This window comes from Phasianus colchicus, chromosome 11, assembly GCF_987193195.1.
Source record: "Phasianus colchicus chromosome 11, bPhaCol1.hap1.1, whole genome shotgun sequence".
NCBI classification, from domain to species: Eukaryota; Metazoa; Chordata; class Aves; order Galliformes; family Phasianidae; genus Phasianus; species Phasianus colchicus.
This window is the reverse complement of record NC_143446.1, coordinates 16,262,949-16,286,398: the sequence shown is the minus strand read 5'-3', so window position 1 is coordinate 16,286,398 and position 23,450 is coordinate 16,262,949. Positions and strand designations below refer to the sequence as shown.

The window sequence follows — 23,450 nt, the reverse complement described above, 5'->3', positions numbered from 1 at the left end:
CAACTGCCTAAACAATTTCATTTGGAGTCTATCCATTTTTACCAAAGCACCATCATGAAATAATTAGAGGCAGACATTTCCCAAAGGCTTATACGTTCAGTGCAGAACTGGAAGCTTTGCTTTCTGTTCTCTGAATTTCTGATAAGAGATTGAATGCTTTGTTGTATGAGAAATCTCCCATTCATTTTATCTGGGCCAAAATACCACATCTTTCTTGAGCCTGGATGGTAGGTTTTTTTTCTTGAAGACATAGGCATTAAATCATTACAGCTTTCAAAATATACAAATGATAAATGACATGTCCTGTATGTATGTGTGAAAAAAATATGTTAATTGATATCATTTCCTCTAGAAAAATTAATCTGATGAGCTATAAATCTGTCTACAGGTACATGAGAGTGGTAGAAGCTTTGCCAACATATGGTGTCCATTACTATGGAGTAAAGGTTAGTAAATGTCCATAGATAATGTGATTGCTTAGCTTATTACACGTGATTACATTCCTAGAGGAGCAATTTGATGATTCAGTACCTTCCTATCAAGAATTAGACCCCACATTTTTCAACCTTTTTACTTTTTGCCTCTTCAGTGTTATTTTTAGAGTGTTTTCAGAGAGCAGCAAAACACTGTGTTGAAGAAGACAGAGAGGAACCTCCATTCAAAACCTTCTGTAGTTCTATCAGGAGCTAAATTTGTATCAGCTTAACTAAACTGGATGTCACTTCTAGATTTGAAGAAATTAATGTTTGCTGCAGAGACATTTCTAACTAAAAAACAAAGTAGAAAAGACAGCTTCTAAGTGACAGGTGATCGTGTGTAAAGTGGATTAACGCTGTGTAGTAGAATGGTATTTTTGGAGAGTGATAAAATGCAACATTTATTCCCGTTTGTAGAGCAGAGACTGGACAAAAATGTTTTCTTGCAGAAGAGCTCAGCAGGGGTGACGTCTCCATACTTTCAGTTATGGCCATGACAGTGGTACCTGAGAAGCTGATGGTTTGCACTGTTCTTCTGCAGCTGTGTCATGCCTGAGTTTCATGGATGCAGTCACCAGCCACAGTTTTTTTCTGTCCCATATCCCTACCACAGCCACCTCTTGCAAGGAGTGACACCCATTTGTTTCAGCAGTGCTGTTGCTTTTTTGTCCACTTTGCACAACCACCGCATAGTTTCTTGCCTCTGCCTGAGAAGGCAATGGAAAAAAGTTTCAACATTCACTTTAGCAATCCACTTCACATCAATTTGTTTGCAAAAATTGTCCTTGTTCCTTACCTACCTGTACTTGTCACAGAATGAAACAAGCTGTAATCTTGGAATTGCTTACTATTTAAATAGCTCTTGGTTCATGCAGGCTTCTTTTTTTCAGGATAAACAAGGAATCCCTTGGTGGCTTGGAATAAGTTATAAAGGAATAGGCCAGTACGACTTACAAGATAAAGTTAAGCCCAGAAAAGTAAGTTTTCTGCATCTGATTTTTCTATCTGGGGGGGTAGGGATGGGGAGGTGTTGCATACTGGGATATACTTGTTTAAGCTATTGTTTATTAATCTAGTGAGCAAAATACAAAGGGCTGGAGGCAGAATAATTCTGTTAGCACCACAGCAGTAAAATTCTGCCCTCTCACATAATACTGGAAGTTAATGTGCCACGGTGAGCAGCTGCCTTTGGGTGCTTTGTCTTCTTGATTTTGGTGGTCTCAGGGCAGTCTCCATGGGAACCTTGGCAGCCTCCAAGGATATCTGCAGAAGCATGAAGCAATTGGGCTTTTGCACGTCCCAGTGTAAAGACCTTCTGCACAGGCAGCGTTTCCTTTGGCTTCCAGAGGTGTGCTTTGTGTGTGAAATGATGAACAGATAGCTGTGAAATACAAGATGAACTGGATGGAGCTGCAGGCCTGCGTGGGCAACTGTATGTGACACAATGAATTATAAGGGGGAATTGAGAGTCAATGCCAAATCATAGAGGTCATTCTCCCTTTCCACTTCCCTTCTCCCCAGCATGTCTTCTCCAGGAGAGCTCTGCCAACAATTTCAGTTGTTGCTTAAATGGGGCAGAGGATCCCATATTCCACTGCTGGCTCCCCTCAGCCACCCATCAGTCAGCCCTGACAGGCTCTGCTGGCGGCCCTGGAAATCCATCCTGCAGCTCAAGCACATGCTGTGCTGGGAACTCGCCCAGTCCTATAGATGGGTAATTCTCACTGACATGGGACTGAGGCCTGCAGTCTTTGAGGAGCTGGTTAACACCGTTGGCAGTGGGTAGGAGCCAGGGGTGCATGTGAGGGAACCGTGCTGTTGGGCTGGATGTGGATGGTTTCTTTCTGGTCGTGTCTCTGTTGGAATGCTGAAGCCGTGAGGAGGTGCAGACATGGGGTTTTGCTGTTCTCTTTTCCCTGGAATTGTCTGGGCAGGAGTTCACATGAAGTGTGTGCTTCCTGCCAGGGAATTTCACATTTGCAAAATGATATTGTTTAGTGCGTTTGTGCCAAAAAAACACTGCTTAACAGAACTTCCTCGTGAAGAGCAATTCCCTTTCAAGTTCCCAACTTGATCTTCTTTTTCCAAGACAGGCTACGACTTGGTCTCTTTTGTGCTATATTTATACATCTGTGTGTCCAAGATTGAACTCTCAAGTGTGTGCTTTGTGCAGTAGAACACTTGTGTTAGCCCCAGGTGTCTTTTACCACATGTGTTAAAAGATGACACTGACACAAGAGGAGCCCTAGAAAATCAAGTCAACGTTAATATAGCATTGATCATCAGAGGAGAGCAACAAGCAGCTCCTCTTGCTCTTTCAGTGCTTTCCTGTATTTCGACATCTATGAGATTTTCCTATCAGACCAAATACAGACCGTTCTCCAGCCAAGATGTCCAGCTGTGACCATCAGCTCTCTCCAAGAAAATATGGCCTTTCCTGGCTAGAAGCACTGCTTTACCAAGCACAAGGATTTCGGTTTACAACATCAACCAGACAGATGAAGGAAATTTTTTGAGGTCAACAGGGCCCAGATACCAAGTCACACCCTGCTACAGTTTCTTATGGGGTGTTGCCTTTGAACACAGCAGGAGTTACATTTAGGGGAAGAACTTTAAAAATAAATAAGCCAAAAATATCCCCAACCAAACAGCACTCAGAAGTCATCTTTTCTGTAGAGGTGTTGCAATGGAAATTGTAACAGTTCTATGCTGTACTGTAATTATCATTATAATTATACAAGAGAGAATGGAGATCAAAAGGGAAGGTGGGGAAGAGAGGCTTAAATGCGGAGGGAAGGTTTAATGCCAGTAAGCTCATGGAAAAAGCGTGGATGGATACAGCTATAGTATCGCATTGGGCTCATGGATTTGTGCCTGGTGCTGACAGGAGAAGACAAGAATGGCAGAAACTCTATGCTGAGTCCTGCCTACGTTTAACACTGGAACAGGTTGCCCAAGGAGGCTGTGGATGCCCCATCCCTGGAGGCGTTCAAGGCCAGGCTGGATGTGGCTCTGGGCAGCCTGGTCTGGTGTTGGTGATCCTGCACATAGCAGGGAGTTGAAACTAGATCTTTTTCAACCCAGGCCATTCCATGATTCTATGATTAGCATGTGACTGAAAATGCAGCTTATTTATACGAAGGATATTTGAAATACACAGTGCACTTCTAGTGTGAACTATGGAGATAATTGGAATTAGATCACTATTCAGGGAGTGAGAGCACAGTGGGTGTAGAGAGGTGTCCATCCAGTCCGGACTTGGTTTTAGAGTTAAGATGCTGAAACACTGCTGTTTGTTCCAACACAACCTCACTGTCTGTGCTATGGCAGGCAGAAGTTTGCCTTTAACCAGTATTGTTATTTGTTGATATTCAAAAATATATCAAAATAAATTTTTAGAGAGAGAATAGTCTGTATAGCTTGTCAAAATCTCCAGGGAGCAGGCACTACCGTTCTTTCCAAAGCAGCAAGAAGGAAGTAGGCATGTAAATTATGTCTGCCTGTCTGAGCAGAAGTGCTAGTTCTGCTGGATTTAGCAGAATTTTCTTGCTCTCCTCTCTGAGAAGGAGCCAAACCCACAACTGCCATGTGCTGGTGTTATCCTGCTGTTTATACTGTGGATCAGAAGTGCCGTTGTGTTTATCCCCAGCCATCTGGGAGAGAGCATCCTGACTGTGCTCCACTTCTCCAGCTAGTGATGTTTAGATACACATAGGTCTGATTAATTCAGTAACAGGGGAAGGTTGAGTCTAATCCTAATGAATCCAAACTCATCTGGCCTTCCCCATTTTTAAAGATGCAAGCGATCTTTGAATTTGCAAACCCTCCAGAGATCTGTTGAAATGGGAAAGCTGTTGAAATTCAGGCAGGAGATGTGGAGCTGGTGCCTGTGCTTCTCTTAAATTCCTACCTGGCCTTGCTGTGCTCCTTGTGTCGTTTGTGTAACAGCAAAAGCTGCTCTCAGATGTGGCTGCATTTGTTTAATGCATTGATAGTGGGCATATGTTCAGAGATAAATCCACGTTCAGAAATATACATACATACGTGTGTGTGTATATGTAAGTAATCAACTGCTTCCATTAATGTAGTGTCAATTAATTCCCTACTATCCTCCTCAAAGGGTGAAATCTTTTGGCTTTATCCAAGTAGGTCTTTAGGCAAAGAAGCCTAAATATGAGCCTTGGAGCACTGTGGTTATCCCAAGATTTTGTTGTTGGATCAACACTGCTGCTTGAATAGTGTCAAATGCTCTCCACAGGAAACAACTTGCAAGGCAATTGGGTGAAGCAATCTCCAGATACGCATCTCCTGGCCTTTGCCAGAGCTTGTACACATCACATCAGTCACCCTGAGCACCGCAGCCCATCTGCCTGGGTGCTGTTGGAAGGGATGGTAACATGCAACATGGGGCCGGACCCAGCAAACCTGCCAGGTCTGCCTGTGCATGTCAGGCTGGCTGGGAAGGTTGGGTCCCAACCACTGGTAGTTTGCTGGTTGACATGAGATTGTTTGAAGAGGGGATTTCTGTTGCTGTAAGTTACTCGTGGAACTTTGTGTTTCTTTGGAAGTGGTTTCTAGCTAAGCAGACCCATGTTGTAGAGCTTTGCCTGGACTGTGAGTGATGGGAGCCAAGGGAGGAGATTTGCTCCTCCAGTGCTGTAACAGGCTGGAAACAGAGAGCAATTTTTATGTCACTCAGGAAAATAGTCTTCTTTGTGGATAAAAGATGTGGCTCCACACTGGCTGGAAGTTATGCTATGGCTCAGTTGATTATAAACTTGAAGTCTTATAGGGCATAAAAAGACTGAGTTTGTGACCTGCGTTCGGATTTCAGCTCAGACCTGGGATTAGCTCTGCAGTCCTGCTGCTTTGCAAATGCATTCTGCCTTTGACTGCACTTAATACAGATATCTGCTGCTTGGAGCAGTGCCTCCTGCTCACTATGGAGGGTGTCTGGGTGGCACGCCAAGATCCCATCCCAAATATCTTCTGGGTTGATTAGGAAATGCATGAAACAAGGCCCAGGGCCCAGAACTTCATATGCTGTTTCAAAACAAGATAGTTCTGTCTTTCATCTCTACCCGTATTCTTCTCACTGGTGAGATAAACAATGTGCTGTCTCCTATATGGAGAGTGCACTGTGGAGTGAGCTGGGTTTACTCTGCGTTCAGCCAAGACCTGGGGATACTCTGAGGGATGGGAATGTGAGAAAGCTGCTTGCTTGCTTTTCCACTTTTTCCCTCACTTCATTGTGTTTCTGTGGGCGACTCCCTGGTGATAAATGAACTATAGTGTCTGAGGAGAGAAAGTAATCTCACTGTGGTATTGTTTCAAATCTGCAAGAATTTCAATCCTAATGCTGGTCGTCTTGAATGCATTATGTTCTCAGGAGTGTTTTTGTTAGAGTATACTGGTTTTGAAAAGGGTCATATTTATGATATCTCTCTCTTAATTCAACATACACTTTCTAAATGCTGATGCTGAAAGTTTTCCCTTGCAGAAGATTTGCTTCATGTAGATTTTCTGTCCTGCATTGCTGAGCTGCTCAGAACACAATGGCGTTTGTACAGACTTCTCAGCAGGTGGATCTAATCATGCAGAGATTTCTTTCACTGTGTTTATTTCTCACCGAGTTGAAGCCATTGATTTAGACATCAGATACTAAGCTCGCATAATTATTTAAAATAAACACAGAGCTGTTACAAGACTGCTCTGAAATTGTGTTCCTTCCAGATGTGCAGGAAACTGCTCAAGGCTGTGCCCCAAAGGATGCATTGCCTTCTGTGGCAGTTGGGTTGCTTGCTGCAGAGTCATCTCTGATTCTTACTGGTGCCAATGTCAGTGAGAACCTGGCAAGGATGGGTCACAATGCATTCGAAAAGTATGCTATTGATGAGGTTTTCAGGTAGCTGGCTTAGTATGTGAGAGATGGATGCCTGCAGGTGTGAGCACTGTCAATTTATGCTGGCACAGGTGAGAGCTGTCTGCATCCTCCTGCCAGAAGCTGCTGCAGGTGGGGCAGCCTGGCCCTCCTTCCATCTCCTCAGGTGCCTCCCCTTGCAGCCAGGCAGAACAGCTTTAAAAAAAATAAAAATAAAATAAAATAAAAAAAAAAATCAGCTGGAGGCGCTTTGCCAGCCAGCACACTGCAGCTGAAGGGCTGAAATGCAGGGTGGTAATTTCCTTCATCAGGGTGGGGTGCATTCCTGTGGGCACAAATCTTTTATGTTTCCTTGGTCTGAATTGCTAGATTTGTCTGGAGATTGCTGTTCCCAGTGAGCTGTGGGGATGCTGGTAGCTGGTCCTCCTCACAGGCACGCATGTCCCACTGATGGGCCCTATGGAAGGGATAATTCTCTCTTCCTGAGGGAGCGCTGCCACCAGTGCAGCAGCACAGCTTGCACATCCCTGCTGCATTACCAGTGATCTCTTGGGTGGAAAACCCAACACTGGGGTAACTCAGCTCTTGGTGAGGATGTGCCATCACCCTCGGTCTGGGAAATGGCTCTGATGTGTGCCAGGGCAGCTGCTGGGGCTGGGCAGCAGCACTTGGCTGCACTGGGATTCCACCCCCCCTGAAAAAAATGTTATTTAAAAAATATTAAACTAAATGCACCAGGCTGAAGCGTGCACTAAGCACATTGCCCCTCGTCCATTTCTCAAGACAGGGGCTGTGCTGTGGTGCCCAGACAAATCTGCATTTTATTCAAAACCAGGTGCGAGATCAGCCAGGTTGTAAACCAGCTGCTTCTATTATTAATGTGTCTCCCTGCTTAAGCTGTCAGTGTCTGTTTTGTGTCTTGTTAGACTACAATTACCAGCTCTTTTTGTATGGGAAAAAGGGTGAGGAGTGTCCTTATTTCTGTCTGTGCTCTGCACTATCGAGAACAGGATCATGAGAGATGAGGTGACCCAAGATAGCCAGCACAGCTTCCCCAAGGGCAGATAGTGCCTCACCAATCTGGTGGCCTTCTACAATGCAGTGACGACATCAGTGGACAAAGGATGGGCAACTGATGTCATCTAGCTGGACTTGTGCAAGGCCTCTGACGTTGGTCCTACACCACATCCTTATTTCTGAATTGGAGGGATATGGGTTTGAAGAGTGAGCTGATTGGTGGATAAAGATTTGGATGGTCGCAGCCAGGGGGTTCTTGTCAATGGTTCAGATGCAGGCAGTGACCAGGGGTGTCCCCCAGCACTCTGTTCATCCGTGGAGGTGTTCAAGGCCAGGCTGGATGTGGCCCTGGGCAGGCTGATCTACTGCCTGATTTAGCCAGCAGTATTGGGGTTGGAACTGGATGGTCTTTAAGGTCTCTTCCAACCCAAGCTATTTGATGATTCTGCTATGTAGAAAGCTAAAGCTCCAAGTACTTTCAGGAGCTGCAGCTGGGTTGTGGAAGCCTGGCTTGTGCATGGAGGTGCAATCAGGTCACTTGGCACCTCTGCCTTGTCCAAAGAGACCTGCAAACAAACCTTGAGCAGCCAAATCCTGCTTGTAGGGTCAAATGGGAGACCCACAGCGTGCTCAGGGGGAGTTTTCCATGAGCAGTAAGGATCTGGCAGTCAGTAGAATAGGAAGGCTATTGAGAAAACATTCATTAACTCAGGTGGACCTAATCACCTGATTAAAGGGAACATACATTGCAAAACTTCCACAAAAAAAAAAAACAAAAAAACATGGTAATTATTCCTAATTGTACTTCCAGCCCTCAAAAACCAGTTTCAAATTTCCTTTTTTTTTTTTTTTTTTTTTTTAACAACTGTTTAGTCTTTGCATGTGTGGGTAGTTCAGCTACAACTGAAATGAGGAATGATTTTGAAATGTGTCTGTAGAGTTAGGTAGCGTTTGATGGGAGCAGGAAACCTGCAGTAACAGCTTCCCAAGTACAGTACTGGTGCTCTAAATGCAGCCCACCCATTTGGGGTGGCATTGCTGCTGGCAGCCCCTATGCCAGGCACTGTCCCTGGGTGAGCCCTGCGCTTGTTGGTTCCTGGGAGCACAGTGTTGGGCCTCAGCCACTTCCAAGCAATCTTAAAATGTGAAGGATTTTTTTAGTATTATTTTTTTTCCTCTTTTTCTCTTTCCTTTCTCCTTCTCCCCCTTCCCCCCTCCTTTTTTTTTTCCTTCTTTTTCATTTTCTTTTATTTTTTTTCTTTGCTTTGCCTTTTTCATTTCCCTTTTTTCCCTCGTTTTCCTTTCTCCCTTTCCCTCTTTTTCCTTTTTTTTCCTTTTCTTTCCTTTCTTTCCCTTTCCTTCACCACCCTTTTCCTTTGCTCCCTTTCCCCATTTCCCCCTTTTTTTCACCTCTCTTTCATCTCCCCTCTCTTCCTCTTCCAACCCCCCTTCCCTTTTCATTTCCCATCCCGTTTATCTCCCCCCTCTTTTTCCTTTCTCCCCCCTTTTTATCCCCTCTCCCCAATTTTTCACACTCACTCAGTTCGCACCCCCTCCAAGCGCTGCCGCGTGCTGCGCCCCTGCTCAGGAGGCGCGGAGGGGGGTGGTGGTTGTATATGGGTTAGGGAATCTCCATTCCATTTGCATCCCCCCCCATACCCAAGCCATCTCTCCGCGGCTTTCCCGCAATCCTCGGGAACGCCGAGCGCGTCCGGAGGGGCCCAGCCCAAAGGAAGTGACAAAGAGCCCGGGGGTGTCACCACCTGCCTCCGAGCACACCCAGCGCTTTTACGAGCGTGGGCGCGGAGCCGATCCGCATTGTGTCCCCCCCCCAGCCCGGAGCCGCAGCGATTCCGGCCGGGCTCTCCCCGCTCGTTGCCGGGGAAAGGGGAGGGGGGGGGTCAGGAGCCGCCGCCTCCCAGCGGGGCGGGCAGCGCGGAGCGAGGCGCTGCTGGGGAGATGCGGTGCGGCTGCGTGCGGAGGTGAGTGGGGGGTGGTGGTGGTATTGGGGGGGGGGGGTTGCTGCGGGCCGTAAGGCAGCGGCTGCGTGGGAAAATGTTTGTTTGAGAAGTTGAGCGACAAAGAGAGAGCGGGCAGTGCGCTCGTAGCGTTGGGTGGGTTGGATTCAAAGATAAATAGACTGAAGCGGCAAACTCGTACGGTCTTTTGGGGAATGACTTATGAGTTTCTGTCCTTGACATTTCCCCCCGACGCGTTTTTCATCGAGCAGAGATTTATGATTGGAATAACAAGTCGTAGTGCTATAGAAAGGAAAGTTTTATCGAAGCAGATGAAAGTTCGCTGAAAGAGCAGCGCTGGGGTTTTCCCACAAAGGTGTGAATGAGGTCGGGTCTCAGTTCCAACCCGCGGCAAAAATGCTTTAGGTGGAGCACGGAGCAAATTGCAACTTGATCAAACACGAAGTTCTTCTGTAGCTACGGCACAGTACATTGTTTTCAGCCACATCCTGCTGGAACATCGCACTGGTGGGGCTGGTGGCACCGATGGGATGGAGGGGTCACTGCTGCCTGGCTGCCTTCATGGTGTGGACACCATGTGCCCTCACACCTTGTGTTTCTAACGCCTGGGAATCCCCAAGCCCTGCTGCACAGGTGTGCTGTTCTCCCTGCTGGCATTCAGCAGGAAGGCAGTGGTTTCCTTGCAGCATGTCTGTGCTGCAGGGTGGCTCCTTCTGCTCTCTGTGGTTTTGCTGTGTGTGTGTCATAGCCCTTCTCCGAACTGTCTCGTTGAACCTCATGCCCTGTATCTTCAGAAAACAGAGGTCTTGGGCTTCCTCTAGTCAGTGTTAATGTGATTACTTTATGGTTCTTTTGCATTTAATCAGAAAGAAAAGGACTTTGCCCACCTTCCTGAGGTTCTTACAAACATCGAGGGGTGACATTAAATGTACTATGATTCATCACAGGCAAAATCCAAAAGTTGCAATACACTGTTTGTAAAAGCGTGCATTTACTTGAAGGGCATCCTAACCATCTGTATTTGTGTGCTTGTTTTAACTGATGTTATGAATGTTATCGCTGAGTCTATGCCATAGCTGGAGATGCACAGAATTTGTAGTTTGCTGGAGTTTTGGGGGGGGGGAGATCAGCACCTCTTGGAGTGACGGTGCTCTGCCACTCTCTTCCATTTCTCCTATAGCTATTCCAATGGAAACAGCTGGAAAACCTCTATTTCCGTGAGAAGAAGTTTGCTGTGGAAGTGCACGATCCCCGCAGGTGAGGCTGGAGGAGCACCCAGAGCCTGGGGAGGAATCTCTCCCAGTGTGGGCATTTGTGTCCTTGCGAACTGATGGGTGGGAAGGGATCTTGTGCTGATGTCAATGCAGAACTGTGTTTAATTTTGGCTTTGTGCTATGGAGCCAACTCCTGGGAGTTAAAGGGGAGGAAGGGGAGCAGTGGGTGGGGGGTGAGAAGGAATTCCAAGTTCTCAGATCTCTAGCATGAAGCCTTGACTGATTAGGAAACAGGCTTTGGGGGCTTTAAACCCAGCAGGGCTGTCCTCAAATTGTATTTCTTTTCACCTCTTCAGGATTTCAGTGTCAAGAAGGACCTTTGGTCAGAGCGGGCTGGTAGTGCAAACCTGGTATGCAAACACTTCCCTGATCAAATCCATCTGGGTAATGGCAATCAGTCAGCACCAGTTCTACTTGGACAGAAAACAAAGCAAAGTAAGCTACACAGCATTTTGCTATAGGCATAAGCTTCAACACCTCTCCTGCATGTCCTTCAGTGTATGTTGTTCCATGGATAAACTGCTCTCCAGAGAAAAAATACAAATAGTTTTCATCCGCTTTTTGAGCAGATCAGCTATGGTATTGTTATAGGATCCATTTGAGCCTGCCTCCAATTAACAGCTATGGAAGTGTAATCACAGCAAAGGGAATTCCCATGTCTCAGTGTTTAATCTGCCTTTTTTTCTTTTGTCTCTTCTCATGTTCATTTTGAGCAGGATGCAAATAGAGAAGGGATTTGGAGGCAGTTCAGGCTTTGGGGCCAGGTTGGAGGAGTGCTGGGGCAGTCAGCTCTTGTGCAAGGGTTTTGTGGGGGATGAGGTGTGAAATGGCATCTTCTGTGACCTTGTGTTCTGAAATTAATTAGAAGTAACTTGATTTTATTTTTTAACTCCTTCAGGCAAAAATTCCTTCAGCCAGAAGTTTGGATGATATCGCCATGGATTTGACAGAGATGGGAACGCCAAAGGTTTCAAAGCTAGTGACTCTGGAGGCAAAAAATCAGCTTATTATGGCCAGCAACGGCAGCTTAATCTCATCAGGTAACGCTCTGTGTAAATGCAAAGCCCTGAATACAGCAGGGCTTGTGTGTGTAGGAGCGGACAATGAGTCCAGCTGACCATAAATACAGCAAAACTGTGACAGCATGCATTATTTTACATATGACAACAGATGTTACCATCTTATACCAACTGTTATTTGAAGTAGACAGCACAAACTCAACACGTTCTGCCATATCCATACAGCTTTCCATCCAATCAAATCAAACCAATGACCAGCACACATCTCCACTGATAAGTTCAGGTGGTACAAATGAAATCTAAACGCCAGGAAAGGGTTCAATTCAACAAGACATCAAAAAGCCAAGTAGCTTCCTTGGGGAGTTGGGCAGAGCCTCACAGATAAATACATTTATCAGAAGTCCAGGGGCTGACCACACTGACTGGAGACGCAGCCAGCAGCTTCTTGTTCAAGAAGCCACCACCTGCCTGTTGTAGGACAGAATGAAATGACTTTTACCTGCAAATTCTCTAATAAAATGAATGTATTTTTCAGGCTCTCAGGATTCAGAGGTCAGCGAAGAACAAAAGAAGGAGAAAATTATGGAGCTAAAGAAGAAAGAGAAACTCCTTCAGGAAAAACTACTCCAGAAAGTTGAGGAGCTGAAGAAAATCTGCCTGCGTGAGGCGGTGAGAGCTGCACCTGGGGCTGGAGGTGGGTGAGAGGCCTCCTTGCCCATTGGACCTTCACATAGAGCCCTCTCTGTTCCTCAGGAGCTGACGGGCAAGATGCCAAAGGAGTATCCTCTGAGCGCTGGAGAGGAACCTCCCCAGGTCAGAAGACGTGTCGGCACAGCCTTCAAGCTGGATGACAACCTGCTCCCTACTGAGGAGGTGAGTGCTGTGGCTTGTTTGCACAGCACAGGTGGGGTGGTCAGACCGGTGGCCAAAGCTACGTCTAAACTATCCTGCTCTTCCCTGGTGATTTAAGATGAGACAGTTGCATGCCTGTGCTGAGGGGATTTTGACAGGTGCTGCCTTTATTTCAGCCTTAAAGCCCTCTAATCTGAACCCTGGTTTGGCTGCATAACTTGTATCTTAATGTGAATGTTGCTGCTAATTGGAAAAGAACAGATAGATAATGCCATTTGGCAGTGTGTGACTGAGTTTTCCTCCTCGTGAGCACTGATTTGTTTTGTGCTGAGCTTGTGTTTGAACCCAGAGCATAACAGAAGTGTGTTGTCCCCTTTGCAAAATCATCTGTCTGTGAGCATAGTTGGGTGACAGATGACAGTAGATTTATCTCTGGCTTAATGCAAGTTCTACCTAAGTAGAAGATCTCTATTACTCAAGAAGCTAATGTGAATTTTGCTGGCAGAGCCTGACTCAGGAGCTGTGCTAATTCAGGTGTATGCTGTTTCTGGACATGCATCATTCCCCCTCATTCCTTGAGAGATTTGTTATCTGGCTGTATCATCCAAGTAGCAGAAGAGGTTGAGCACCTTGCATCCATCTTTCACCCCAAACTCTCTGCCCTGGCTCCTATAGTACTGGTGTAACCTCTGTCTGCAGCAAACTGCTTATATGCAACTGAAACCAAGTCCTGCTCTCCAGATTTAATAACATGCCACTTCCCACTTCTCTGCTTCTTTCATATGAATCTCTCACAGTTGTTTACAAACAACTCATTAAATCTCCAGTCTCCTCGTTATGTAGGTATGGTGATGGAAATTTTTATTTTCTCTAATGTAGAGAATTCAAAGAGATGTTTTCAGGCTTTGCCTTGGAGCAGGAGGTCTGTGAGCTCACCATGTAACAGGTGGGGCTAACCTTGAACTCAGGTGTGCAATTTCAGCCACCCAGCCTTGAGAACCTCAGATCTTTCTCAAGAGATCTCGTGATCTTAAGTCACAGACAGAGGATCTGAAGTTTTCCTGTGCTGAGTTTCTTGCGTATAAGCTTTGGTGTTTCTGTGGTTTGTGCTCAAGATCTCACTTCGTTACCACAAAACCAGATTGTCTTTTGTGTAATTTCATCTGAATAACTCGTCTCTCAAATTCACAGGATCCCGCTTTGCAGGAATTGGAGAGCAATTTTATCATACAGCAGAAGCTGGTGGAAGCTGCAAAGAAACTTGCCAGCGAGCCGGACCTCTGCAAAAATGTGAAGAAGAAAAGAAAACAGGAGTATGCCGATGCTGTAAAAAAGCTTCAAGAGATAGAAAATTCCATAAATGAATACAGGATCAAGTGTGGCAAAAAGCCAACCCAAAAATCAACTCTTACTCTGCCAGGTAAACAAGAGAATTCCCCATGTTCTGATGAAGACAGAAACAAAGAAGTCACATTTGGCTCACTTAAGTGTTTTGTTTACATCTCAGTATGATTTTTATCTTCTCTGAGGCAGTTAAGTAAGAAAGCGAGATGCAATTGCTGCATCTGCTACAATAAGCACACAGCTCAGAGGCTGAGGGCAGATTAATTTCTGTTCTGGGCACAAGTGCAGACACGTAGCAGTGCCAGGTGCAGGCCAGCAGTGCTATAGATAGAAGGCTGGCAGGAGCATTGCTGAAACTGGTGTGGTGTCCCAGTTTGTGGTGCACTGGATACAGGTGTATTGCTGAGCTGCCACACGTGAGGTCTCTCTCCCTTTGTTTCTGCAATGCTGCAGTTCTGGCACAACCAGACTCTGTGAGTTTTCCTGCCTCGCTCTCATTGAGAGCTCGGTGTGGGTCCTCAGCCAGCATGCAATGCAGCAGTGCTGGGCTGTCCATCATCACAGGGCGATAATCCTGAGAGATGATGATTGCTCTTTAATGAGGCCCATCTTGTTCCTGATTGACTGAGGTGAAGAAAATATCTGTTTTTCCAGCTATTGCTCACTGATCTGGGCACTAAGCGTGGGAGGTCCTGCATTACCTGGTGCTCATGATGTGCAGTGACAGCAGAGTAAGCTGCTGAAAGCCAGCAGGAGCACAGACAGCATCCATGCATACCTGCTGCTGTTTGTTGCATGGAGCTGTCTCTGCCATCGTGCAAACAAGGAACTTCAAAGTTGGACATGCAACTCCTTGGTTCTTAAACAAACACCATTTAGCCCATTGTTTTGCAATATCTGATGCATGGCATCCTTGTTTGCCATCTGAGAAAGGGAGCACAGACAGAAAGGACTGAGTTCCTCTGAGGGTCTGCCTTTTTGCATGTGGGAGCAGCAGGCATTGCTCTAGCAGTAGGTTAGCTGTATTCCTTTCCAGCTCCCAACTCCTGCAGCACAGTGCGTTTACTCCACCAGAAGCAACTCTCTCTTGCTTCAACTTCAATACCTGATTTTATGTGCAAGCTTTTTGCTATCACTGATGGTATTCTGGGCTCAAGGTGCAGGGTTGTGTGAAGCTCAGCAGTGATGTCTCTTGTAGCTATAAAGTTTGGGACTGGCTTGGAAATGACGCATTGAATGGTAACACTGATTTATTGAATCACACCATAGCTGTTTCCATCCCAGGCCCCCAGGGATGGGAGGTGAAGGACATCTTCTGAAGGAGTCTTCTGCTCTCCACGTTCTCCTCTCCCTTTCCTGTGCTTCCTTTATACCCTCAGAGAGTTTCTTCCCCTTTATAGGGAATTGCACAGGTTTGGGATTTGAATTGAGAGCTCCTGCATGTGATTGAAATCAGCAAAAATTCCCTGAGTTCATATGAATTGAATTGAAGCAGAATTTGCACACAAATGAGCACAATGCCAAATTTCAAAAGGTGTTTAGGACCTACCAGGTAGGATTTCGGGTGTACCCGAGGAGATTAGATGCTAGCAGCCAAGATCTACATGTCTGTGTAGGCTCCTACCTCCTATAGAAGCACCAGAACACCCTGTGAGATCTCTTACAAGTTGAATGGAAAACACCTTTCTGAATCATGGCCTGATTCCCACCACAGCTGAAAAAATCTGCTTTGATAACGATATAGGTAGCTTGCAGAACTGCAATGGAAACAAGTAGGTCCTGAGAGGAAAGCAAAGCAGGACTGTCTTTGGGCTGCTGAAGTCTGAAATGTTTTGGTTGCAGCATTATGGGTATGAACAGACTCTGGAGCTTTAGAAAATAAATTCCATATGATATTCTGAAATGTTGAGTGTTCTTAAAGTGCTTGTTTTCATTTACAGATGATATAATCCCATCTGAGAGCAGCTCCCTCTCTGATACAACAACCTATGATGACGGTACGTTGATTATCCTTTTCTTCCTTCTGCCTGTTTAGAGATACTCATTGACTGAACACCCTTTAGGCTGCTATTTTATTGTCTTCCAGTGACAAATTGCAGCAGAGGAAAAAAAGAGCTTAGTCAGGAGTTGGTGTTCATAATGAGTTACCTATTGAGAGGTTCTGCTCTGTGGGCTGATTTGAGTCATCTTCAGGGAAGGCATCTGGTTGTACTGCGATCAGCTGCTGTGAATTTCCAGCAGATGCTTTGTCCGTGGACCCGACCAGAGGCAGATGAGCGGCTGGAGGTGTGAGCTGGGAGGAATTGCCCAGCCCTTCTGTCTTCACAGCTACTAAAACTCACTAAAAGTGGAAGAGTCAGAGACAGCAATGATCTGTTTACGTTTCAGTGTTACCTAGTGAGCTGCATCTTGCATGGGTTTGGTGTTTGCTCAGCTTACTCATTTCACGCACACACCCACAGACACACATTCACACCCTGTTCCACAAGGTGGAAAGGACTTGGCTTGCCTCTCCCTTTGCTGGATAATCATCATCTAGGGACAAGCATTATCTAAATTATTACTCACTTTTCAGTTCGGGCCTGATTCTGATCTTGCTTGTCCCAGTTTTAAACTCGTACAACCCATCTGGCACTATAAAAAGGAGTTGCACCTGATTCCTGCTTGCAGAAGTTTTGGTTTGGAAACATGTTCTCTGTGATACTTGTCCTACATTTACCTGTGTTAGCTGTAGTTTCCTTTTGGTTCTAATGGGATAATGCCGGATTTTGCCGTAAGCAAAGTGAGAACAAGGATCAAGCCAACGTCTTCACAACTGCCTTCAGCCAAATTTGTCTGTCAGTGCTCATTCAGTCGCTTTTGAAGTCAGTTCCTTTCAGGTTGTAGTTAAACTAATCCTTAAAATGTCATTTTCAAGTGAAGTGCTGAATGGTGAGGGAGAATAACTGGCTTTGGTGCAGCTGAGCATGCCAGCTCTGCTCTGGGAGAGAGCTGCAGAACAGGCACTTGTCCAAAGAGCTCCCAGTTGGTGGTCCTGCACAGTGCTGAGCAGGAACCTCAACAGCAGTCAGGGCTGTGAGACCTGCATGAACCTCCACAGTGTCCTGCCAGGAAAGCGTGGCAAAGGCAGCTGTGCTGCAGCCTCCTGGAGTCACAGCTCCTGCCCTCATCTCCATGGCACAAAGTTTCTGCTTAGTGACTGCAGATGTCCATGTAGGGCAAAAATAGCATGGATTTTGCTTAACTAAACACATATTCCTTTCCAACAGGCAGTGAATCCCTCAGTGTGCCAGCACAACGAACCAGCTCTGCACAGCTTTCCCCAAGGCTGCTTCCACCAAAGTCTCTCGGGCTGGAAAGAGTTCATCTCAGAAAGTCATCCATGAACGAGCAGCTCTTGGAATCAAGACATTCCAGGTACTGCACATCTCAGCTCTGCTGGGCTCTCTGCACAAGAGTTCGGTCCTGTCTGTGTCAGATTTGTTATTATGGACTCTCAGAGTTGCTGCTGCTTCCACGCTTCTCTTGCGGTTTAAGAGTTTGGTGATAAGAATTAAATGTGCTGCTTAGTAATACACGTGTGTACAGGTAGTCATCGGGGTCTGTGAAACTTCAGGGGAGCGTTGGCTTTGTGAGTCAGGTGAGAAATGCAGTGGGAAGGGTTGTGCTTAAGGAATTGCCCACCATTACTTTCACTCTCTGTATTTTTGTGGTTTGTTTTCAGTGTTAAACAACTTGTCTTTTTCCTAGTGACTGTAATTACTTCAGATAACACCAAACCGTACCCATCCCTCCTGATCCTATCAGTATTTCAGCAGGTACATTGTTACAACACAAAGAATTCACTTGAGACTTGAGAAGCAGTTTGTCTAAAAATAGGAGAATTGCTGGGATGTAAGCCACGTGCCAGCATCAGTGCCAGCTGCAGCGAGTGGCTGTGGTTCCCATATGGATTTATAGGATTTGGGCAGTTGTGTGCTGGGGGATCAGCTCCATGGAGCACACAGGAGCAGTAGCTCAGCTGTGGGATTATTCTGTGCGAGTCTGATCTGGTGCTGGTTGTTCTCAGTATAAAGATTCCCAGTGATCTCAATGTTTCTTGGACTGTGTCTTTTATGAAGCATTCCGATGATTTTTCTCCCTTCCCTTTAAGAAAGAGTGCACACAGTCTCGGTCTGTGCGACTTGCATTGTGTTTAACCTAATTGGAATTCTGTATCCTTTGCTGCAGGGACCCACTTTCCACTCACAGCAGTCCTTACCGCACCCTGGAACGAGCAGCCCCATCCCATGGAGGAAGAAGCATGCCTACAACACCTGTGCTCACACGCAATGCCTACAGTAGCAGCCACTTACAGTAAGTGGCCAGGCTGTCTGAATGTCTCATCTGGATATGTGGGGCACTGGGTTGTTATCAGCCAGCATCTGTTGGCACAGTGCTGCGCCAGCTTTGTGACATGCACATGAGAGTGGTTTACATGAGCGTAAACACGGGGCAGCAGCAGAAATAGCAGCGTGCACTGCTGCACGGGTGGGAGCCTGTCTGCAAATAGGGGTGAGATGGAAGCTATTTGCGTGCTTACAGATATCTTCTGTGGATTCATGTCCTCTAGACCTCCTGAAAAATAAGAGACCCAATGGAGGAGAGAGATCCAAATTACTGCCCTTACTGTGAGAAGGAGAGATGCTATAAATATTAAAAGCTGGTAAAGACCTCATGGTTTATTTAGCTGAGGTAACACAGCTGTGGGATGTAGAGCTGCAGGAAACCCACCTTCCTATGCCCCTGCTTTGCTCAGCTGCTTGGCTAAATGTTACATACTCTAGATGTTGCATACTTTGACTGTGACTTCCCTCCTGTAAGTCACTGCAAAATGAGAGGCTGTGAGCTTTGCTGCATTTGTCGTTCTCATAGGTTACCTTGCTCACTATAACTTTTATCTGAAAGATCTGCTGCTGCTGCAGCAAATGGAAAATTCAACCAAGCTGAATTCTACGTAAAAAGGAAATGCTGGTTTGGTTTTGTGTTTTGGTTGGAGAGGAAGCATGCCTGGTTTGTCTACATGCGCTCTCTCCAGCTCTCTGCCTGCGTGTGCCTTTAACCAACCTACATGTGTATTGTTGCAGGCCAGATGTTTCCCCACACCACTGCAGGCAGCGCAGTGGCAGCCTGGAGTCCCAGACCCACCTGCTGGCTGAGGTTCCCGCTGAGAAGACGGCCTTCTCCCTCACCAAGTCCCAGAGAAGCAGCAGCACTGAGATCCTCGATGATGGTTCATCCTACACCAGCCAGTCGAGCACCGAATATTATTGCGTGACACCTACACCCAAACCGTATTACACTACTCAGACACTTGACAACAGGACCAGGGGTCGAAGACGGTCAAAGAAACAGCACATCTCTGCTGCAGGTTCAGGAAGTATGCCAAATCTTGCCCAAAAGGATGTTCGGAATGGTGTTTACCACAAAAGCCAGGAGCAGCCTTCCTCCAGCTACTATATTTCTGGATATTCCCCGTACACCGAATCTGATGTTTATTACAATGGAGGATACGTTTATGAGAGTGATACAGAGGGGCAGTACAGTGTCAATCCTTCGTATCGCTCGTCGGCACATTACGGATACGACCGTTACAGGGAATTCAGGTCTTACAATGAGGATGAAGTGGACAGAGTACCGCACAACCCATACGCAACCCTACGGCTTCCAAGGAAGCAAGTTGCTAAAACGGAGCATATAACCAAAAACATTCACAAGGCCTTAGTAGCAGAGCATCTCCGTGGTTGGTACCAGCGTGCCTCTAGTCAAAAGGAACAGGGTCATTGCCTGCAGGCAGGCTTTGAGTCTGACAGAGGGTCTCAAAGGAGTTTGGGCTTTGCTGGTCTTCAGGTGCCGTGCTCTCCCAGCAGTCGGGTGTCGTCCTTCTCATCGGGTAATGTCTTATTGGTTTGATTCTAAGTGTTCTTTACATCCCTTCTGTTCATCAAATTCATCCCCTGTAATGAATGATATAAGCAAGGCTGAAAGGTAGATAAGGAACTCAACAGGATTTTTGTTTCTTTTGTTCTGTGCTTTGGAAGAATCTTACTTGCTTGTTGTCTTCTCTGGGTGAAACTTTTACTCTTTGTAAGCACAATAACCTAAAGCACAGAGAGCCTCATATTTCAGGCAGGAATGTCTACCAAGTAGAAGCAATGCACCCACCTGTCTGCTGTACACATGCAGCTGCTGTGTCACTGTCCAAAATACAGTGCAGTCAGCACCACTGAACAGTCTTTAATAAAGAGAGATTCCCTCACTTGGAATATTGCCCACATAGTTTTGCTCCCCATGGTGCTTGTAGATAGACAGTATTTTGTTCGTCAGCAGAGACTTAGAGATCAGTAATGAGAACTGTATAATTTCTCTCCTCTCCTTGGGCTGCAGAAAGATCTAATTGGCTGTACTGTTTTTTATTTTTAATTCCAGCATCTTCTGCAAACACTTCTGGGAACTGGCGGAACCCACTTGCACTGGGACTTTCAGATTATGATACATTATCTCATTCCTCTTTTGCCAGCTGTTATGGAAACGCTTATGGCAACCTTCCTTTGCAGAGCAGGTGAGTAAAAGGTTGAGATTTTCTGCCCCTCCTGCACTTTATAGGCTACTAAAACATCTGAAGCAAGCAGCTTGGTTTCAGAGGGCTGGGATAAGGAGTGGTTGTAGAATTGCCTTTTAAGAGGGTACCTTCTCCTTGTTGGCATAGATCAGCCTAACTGTTCCAGCAGCCTTCAGGGAAGGGGGATCAGGCATGGGGAAGAATGAGCTTCCCAGCTGATGCAGCCAAAGCCTCGCGCTCCCTGTAGTGGAGCTGGGCACAGCACCCTTCTCACCTCCCTTCAACCACACACCTGTGTGCTGCTGCTGCAAGGCAACACCGCCATCGCTCAACCCATTAATAAACCAAGCACCTCTTGCTTGGCAGAGCTCAGCCACCAACCTTGGCACGACTTGCTGCTGCTTGCAGCCTCCCTGGGTGCAGGGACTTTCCCGAGGACTGCAAGGAGCCCAGGATCCCACTGGGGCGTTACAGAAATGCATGCAGGACTCTTGCTGCTCCTGCTTTGTGGTTTTGCTCTGCCCCGGTGCTTGAACACCAATCGTCACCAGGGAGAACAGCAGCTGCCTGTCCCAGAAGTGGCACAGATGCTGCCATGTCTCAGTGCCACCATGCTAAGCACAGCCAGCTGTAGTGTAAGTACTGAGCATGTGTGTGCCCTGCACCAGGGGGTTGTGGTTTGTGCTTGTGCCAGGCTGCCTCGCAGGAAAGGTCTGCCTTGTTCGTCTGTTTAGGAAGAAGCTGAAGCGTAAGGAAAGATGCAAAGGCTTTTGCTGCGTCCTTGTTGCTAAGCTGAATGCCTTGTTGTTTTGATTGCAGTGATTTAATTTAAGAGTGCTGTTGGTACTAATTACTTAACTTTCTATAACTGAGCTTTGAAATCTGTGTATTTTGGCAGCTTTTTCTGAGTGTTTTTTCTGATAATTTTTTACATTCTTGATCATTTGGCCAATCATTAATCCGTGGAGTTTTTTTGTATTTCAATGTGATTATGGCAGACGATACGTTCCGTACTCCTGACAACTTTGAGCAACAGTGATCTTGTTGCAAACATCTAGCACAAAGCCTGGGGTTTGCATTTGGATCCAAATGTTGCCAGGGTGCACTCACAGCATCCACAGCTCCTTCCAGCCTATGGGGCTACCGTGTGCTCGTGCCCACTGCACTGAGGCAATGGGCACTTGGGGCTGTGGGGAGGGTGGGAGCTCCTGCTTATCCATGGTGCTCTGTCTCTTACAGAGTGTACCCGGAGCCAAGCCAACTGGGCGGTGATGAGGAGAACCAGCTGGAGGAAGACTTGCACAACAGCGAGCAGAGGTTGTTCTGGCATGAGGATTCCAAACCTGGGACACTCGTGTAGACCGCCCACAGCTCTGCATTCGTACCCTTGCGTGCCTTGCACAAAATTCTGTTACTCCGAAGGAGATCTTGGGTGCACCTTCCAGACCAACGTCGCCGGGAATTAAGAAACTCAGCATTCAGAGGGATTGTAGCAAAATGACAAAGTCTTACCAAGAACGGCGTTTCTTTCTGAATCCACGTCGCCTCCAAGAGCAAGGGCAAGCCACAACTGAATCTATGACAAGATGCAGCACTTGGTTGGAGTATTTATGTTCAACGAGCACTTTTGTGGAATGGTTGGAAGGTTTTGAAAGCAAACCTCAGAAAAAATAAATGTGAAAAGGAAACATAGAAAAAGCAGGAATTCTAGGAGCACAATTCTGATGTCCAGAAGAAGAACAAATGGGAATTTCTTCCGCCGTGGCTTGTGAGAACCTGGAAGGACTTTCATAAGCTGATGAAGGATTGATTCTGTGTGTGTGAATGAGACAAAGGGTGATTTGATCAGTATTGGAACATTACTTGAAGGAAGGTTGGATTTTTTGTTGTTGTTACAGAGGTTTGAATGAATTTATCTGTTTTTGGGGTGTCGTTAAGAGTGATTGTTAGCACCGCAAAGGAGTTCTGGGAAGAAAAGAATGAGCTGTCACAGTATGTCACCAAAAACTCCGGGTTGTGGGTTTGGGAAGCAGAGGAGTCTGCTCCTCCCCGTGATGAAGCGTCACAAACAACCTCACTGTCTGACCTCTCCGTGGTACAACCTCACTGGGGGCAGGCAGACCCCATCATTGCTGGGTGGCAGCTCCACACTGCTCAGCCATAGCAAATCAAGGATGGAAATGGGGAGTTCTGCCTGGCACAGGAGCAACGTGACATAACGGCCAGTATTGTAGGGTGGATGCCAACACAGCCAGCCCAGTGGGTGCCTTACAACGAGGGGCATTAGCATTGCACCGCGCTCACCTGCACTGCCTGCTGTGCTGCGGAGTCACCAAGTGACAGAACAGCATTTTTACAAAACCACGTGTCTAGGAAAGAGTGCGACTGCAGTCTTGGTCTGAGAGAGGGATAAACCTACCTCATATCATCCACCTGTAGGAACAAGTTAGCATGGGTTCACTTGTGTGATTGATGACTCATCTGCATACTGTAAAATCTCTCTCCTGTCTCAGCTGTGTGTGCTTCGGGATCCCATATGATGGTGCTCTTCTTTCTTTTATACAAAGGATTAGTAACTCCCTGTTCATATTGTGAATAGAAAGGTTTCTGATACACTTTTTTGACGTTTTTTACCAATATTCCAGAGCATGTAATATATACAGAAAGACACACTTGTTAAGCTGGTACTTAGTCGTTTGTATTAGAGTCACAATTGGGAATTGAACAAACAAACAAAAAAAAAAACAAAATAAAAAATAACTTATTTCCTTGGTTTTACATATTTGTATAGCCTTCTAGAAATACGAAAGCTCTTTTTTGCTTATTCTTTTACTACTTACGGATTTTTAGACCTATTATTTTGTATAGGTCAATAAACTGCAAAGTGTGCTACCAAAACCTCTTCGGCATTTCTCCTGTTTCTCTTTGAGGTGTCTTTGCTTGAGTGCCTGGGAGAGTGCAGTATGTGGTGGCATATCCAGGTTTAGGAGTACAAGAGTGAGTCAGC

General features: G+C 46.2%; 1 protein-coding gene across 4 annotated transcripts in view; it reads left to right on the top strand.

The window, feature by feature from the left end:
• FRMD4B (FERM domain containing 4B) overlaps positions 1 to 23,364 on the top strand; it is a 106,042-nt gene extending 82,678 nt beyond the window's left edge. For 2 of the 4 annotated variants that reach the window (XM_090148419.1, XM_090148418.1), the window contains exons 10-24: positions 389 to 446; positions 1,367 to 1,453; positions 10,534 to 10,610; positions 10,924 to 11,062; positions 11,526 to 11,667; positions 12,182 to 12,315; positions 12,400 to 12,519; positions 13,690 to 13,918; positions 15,783 to 15,839; positions 17,112 to 17,259; positions 18,073 to 18,198; positions 18,969 to 19,774; positions 20,311 to 20,443; positions 20,810 to 21,078; positions 21,683 to 23,364. In XM_090148419.1, the coding sequence (XP_090004545.1) occupies positions 389 to 446; positions 1,367 to 1,453; positions 10,534 to 10,610; positions 10,924 to 11,062; positions 11,526 to 11,667; positions 12,182 to 12,315; positions 12,400 to 12,519; positions 13,690 to 13,918; positions 15,783 to 15,839; positions 17,112 to 17,259; positions 18,073 to 18,198; positions 18,969 to 19,774; positions 20,311 to 20,443; positions 20,810 to 21,077 (2,524 nt within the window). In that variant the 3' untranslated portion in view covers position 21,078; positions 21,683 to 23,364. The remainder of the gene's footprint in view (positions 1 to 388; positions 447 to 1,366; positions 1,454 to 10,533; positions 10,611 to 10,923; positions 11,063 to 11,525; positions 11,668 to 12,181; positions 12,316 to 12,399; positions 12,520 to 13,689; positions 13,919 to 15,782; positions 15,840 to 17,111; positions 17,260 to 18,072; positions 18,199 to 18,968; positions 19,775 to 20,310; positions 20,444 to 20,809; positions 21,079 to 21,682) is intronic. The other 2 variants (XM_090148420.1, XM_031605957.2) reach the window with 2 other exon arrangements.
• The last annotated feature ends 86 nt before the right edge of the window (positions 23,365 to 23,450 follow it).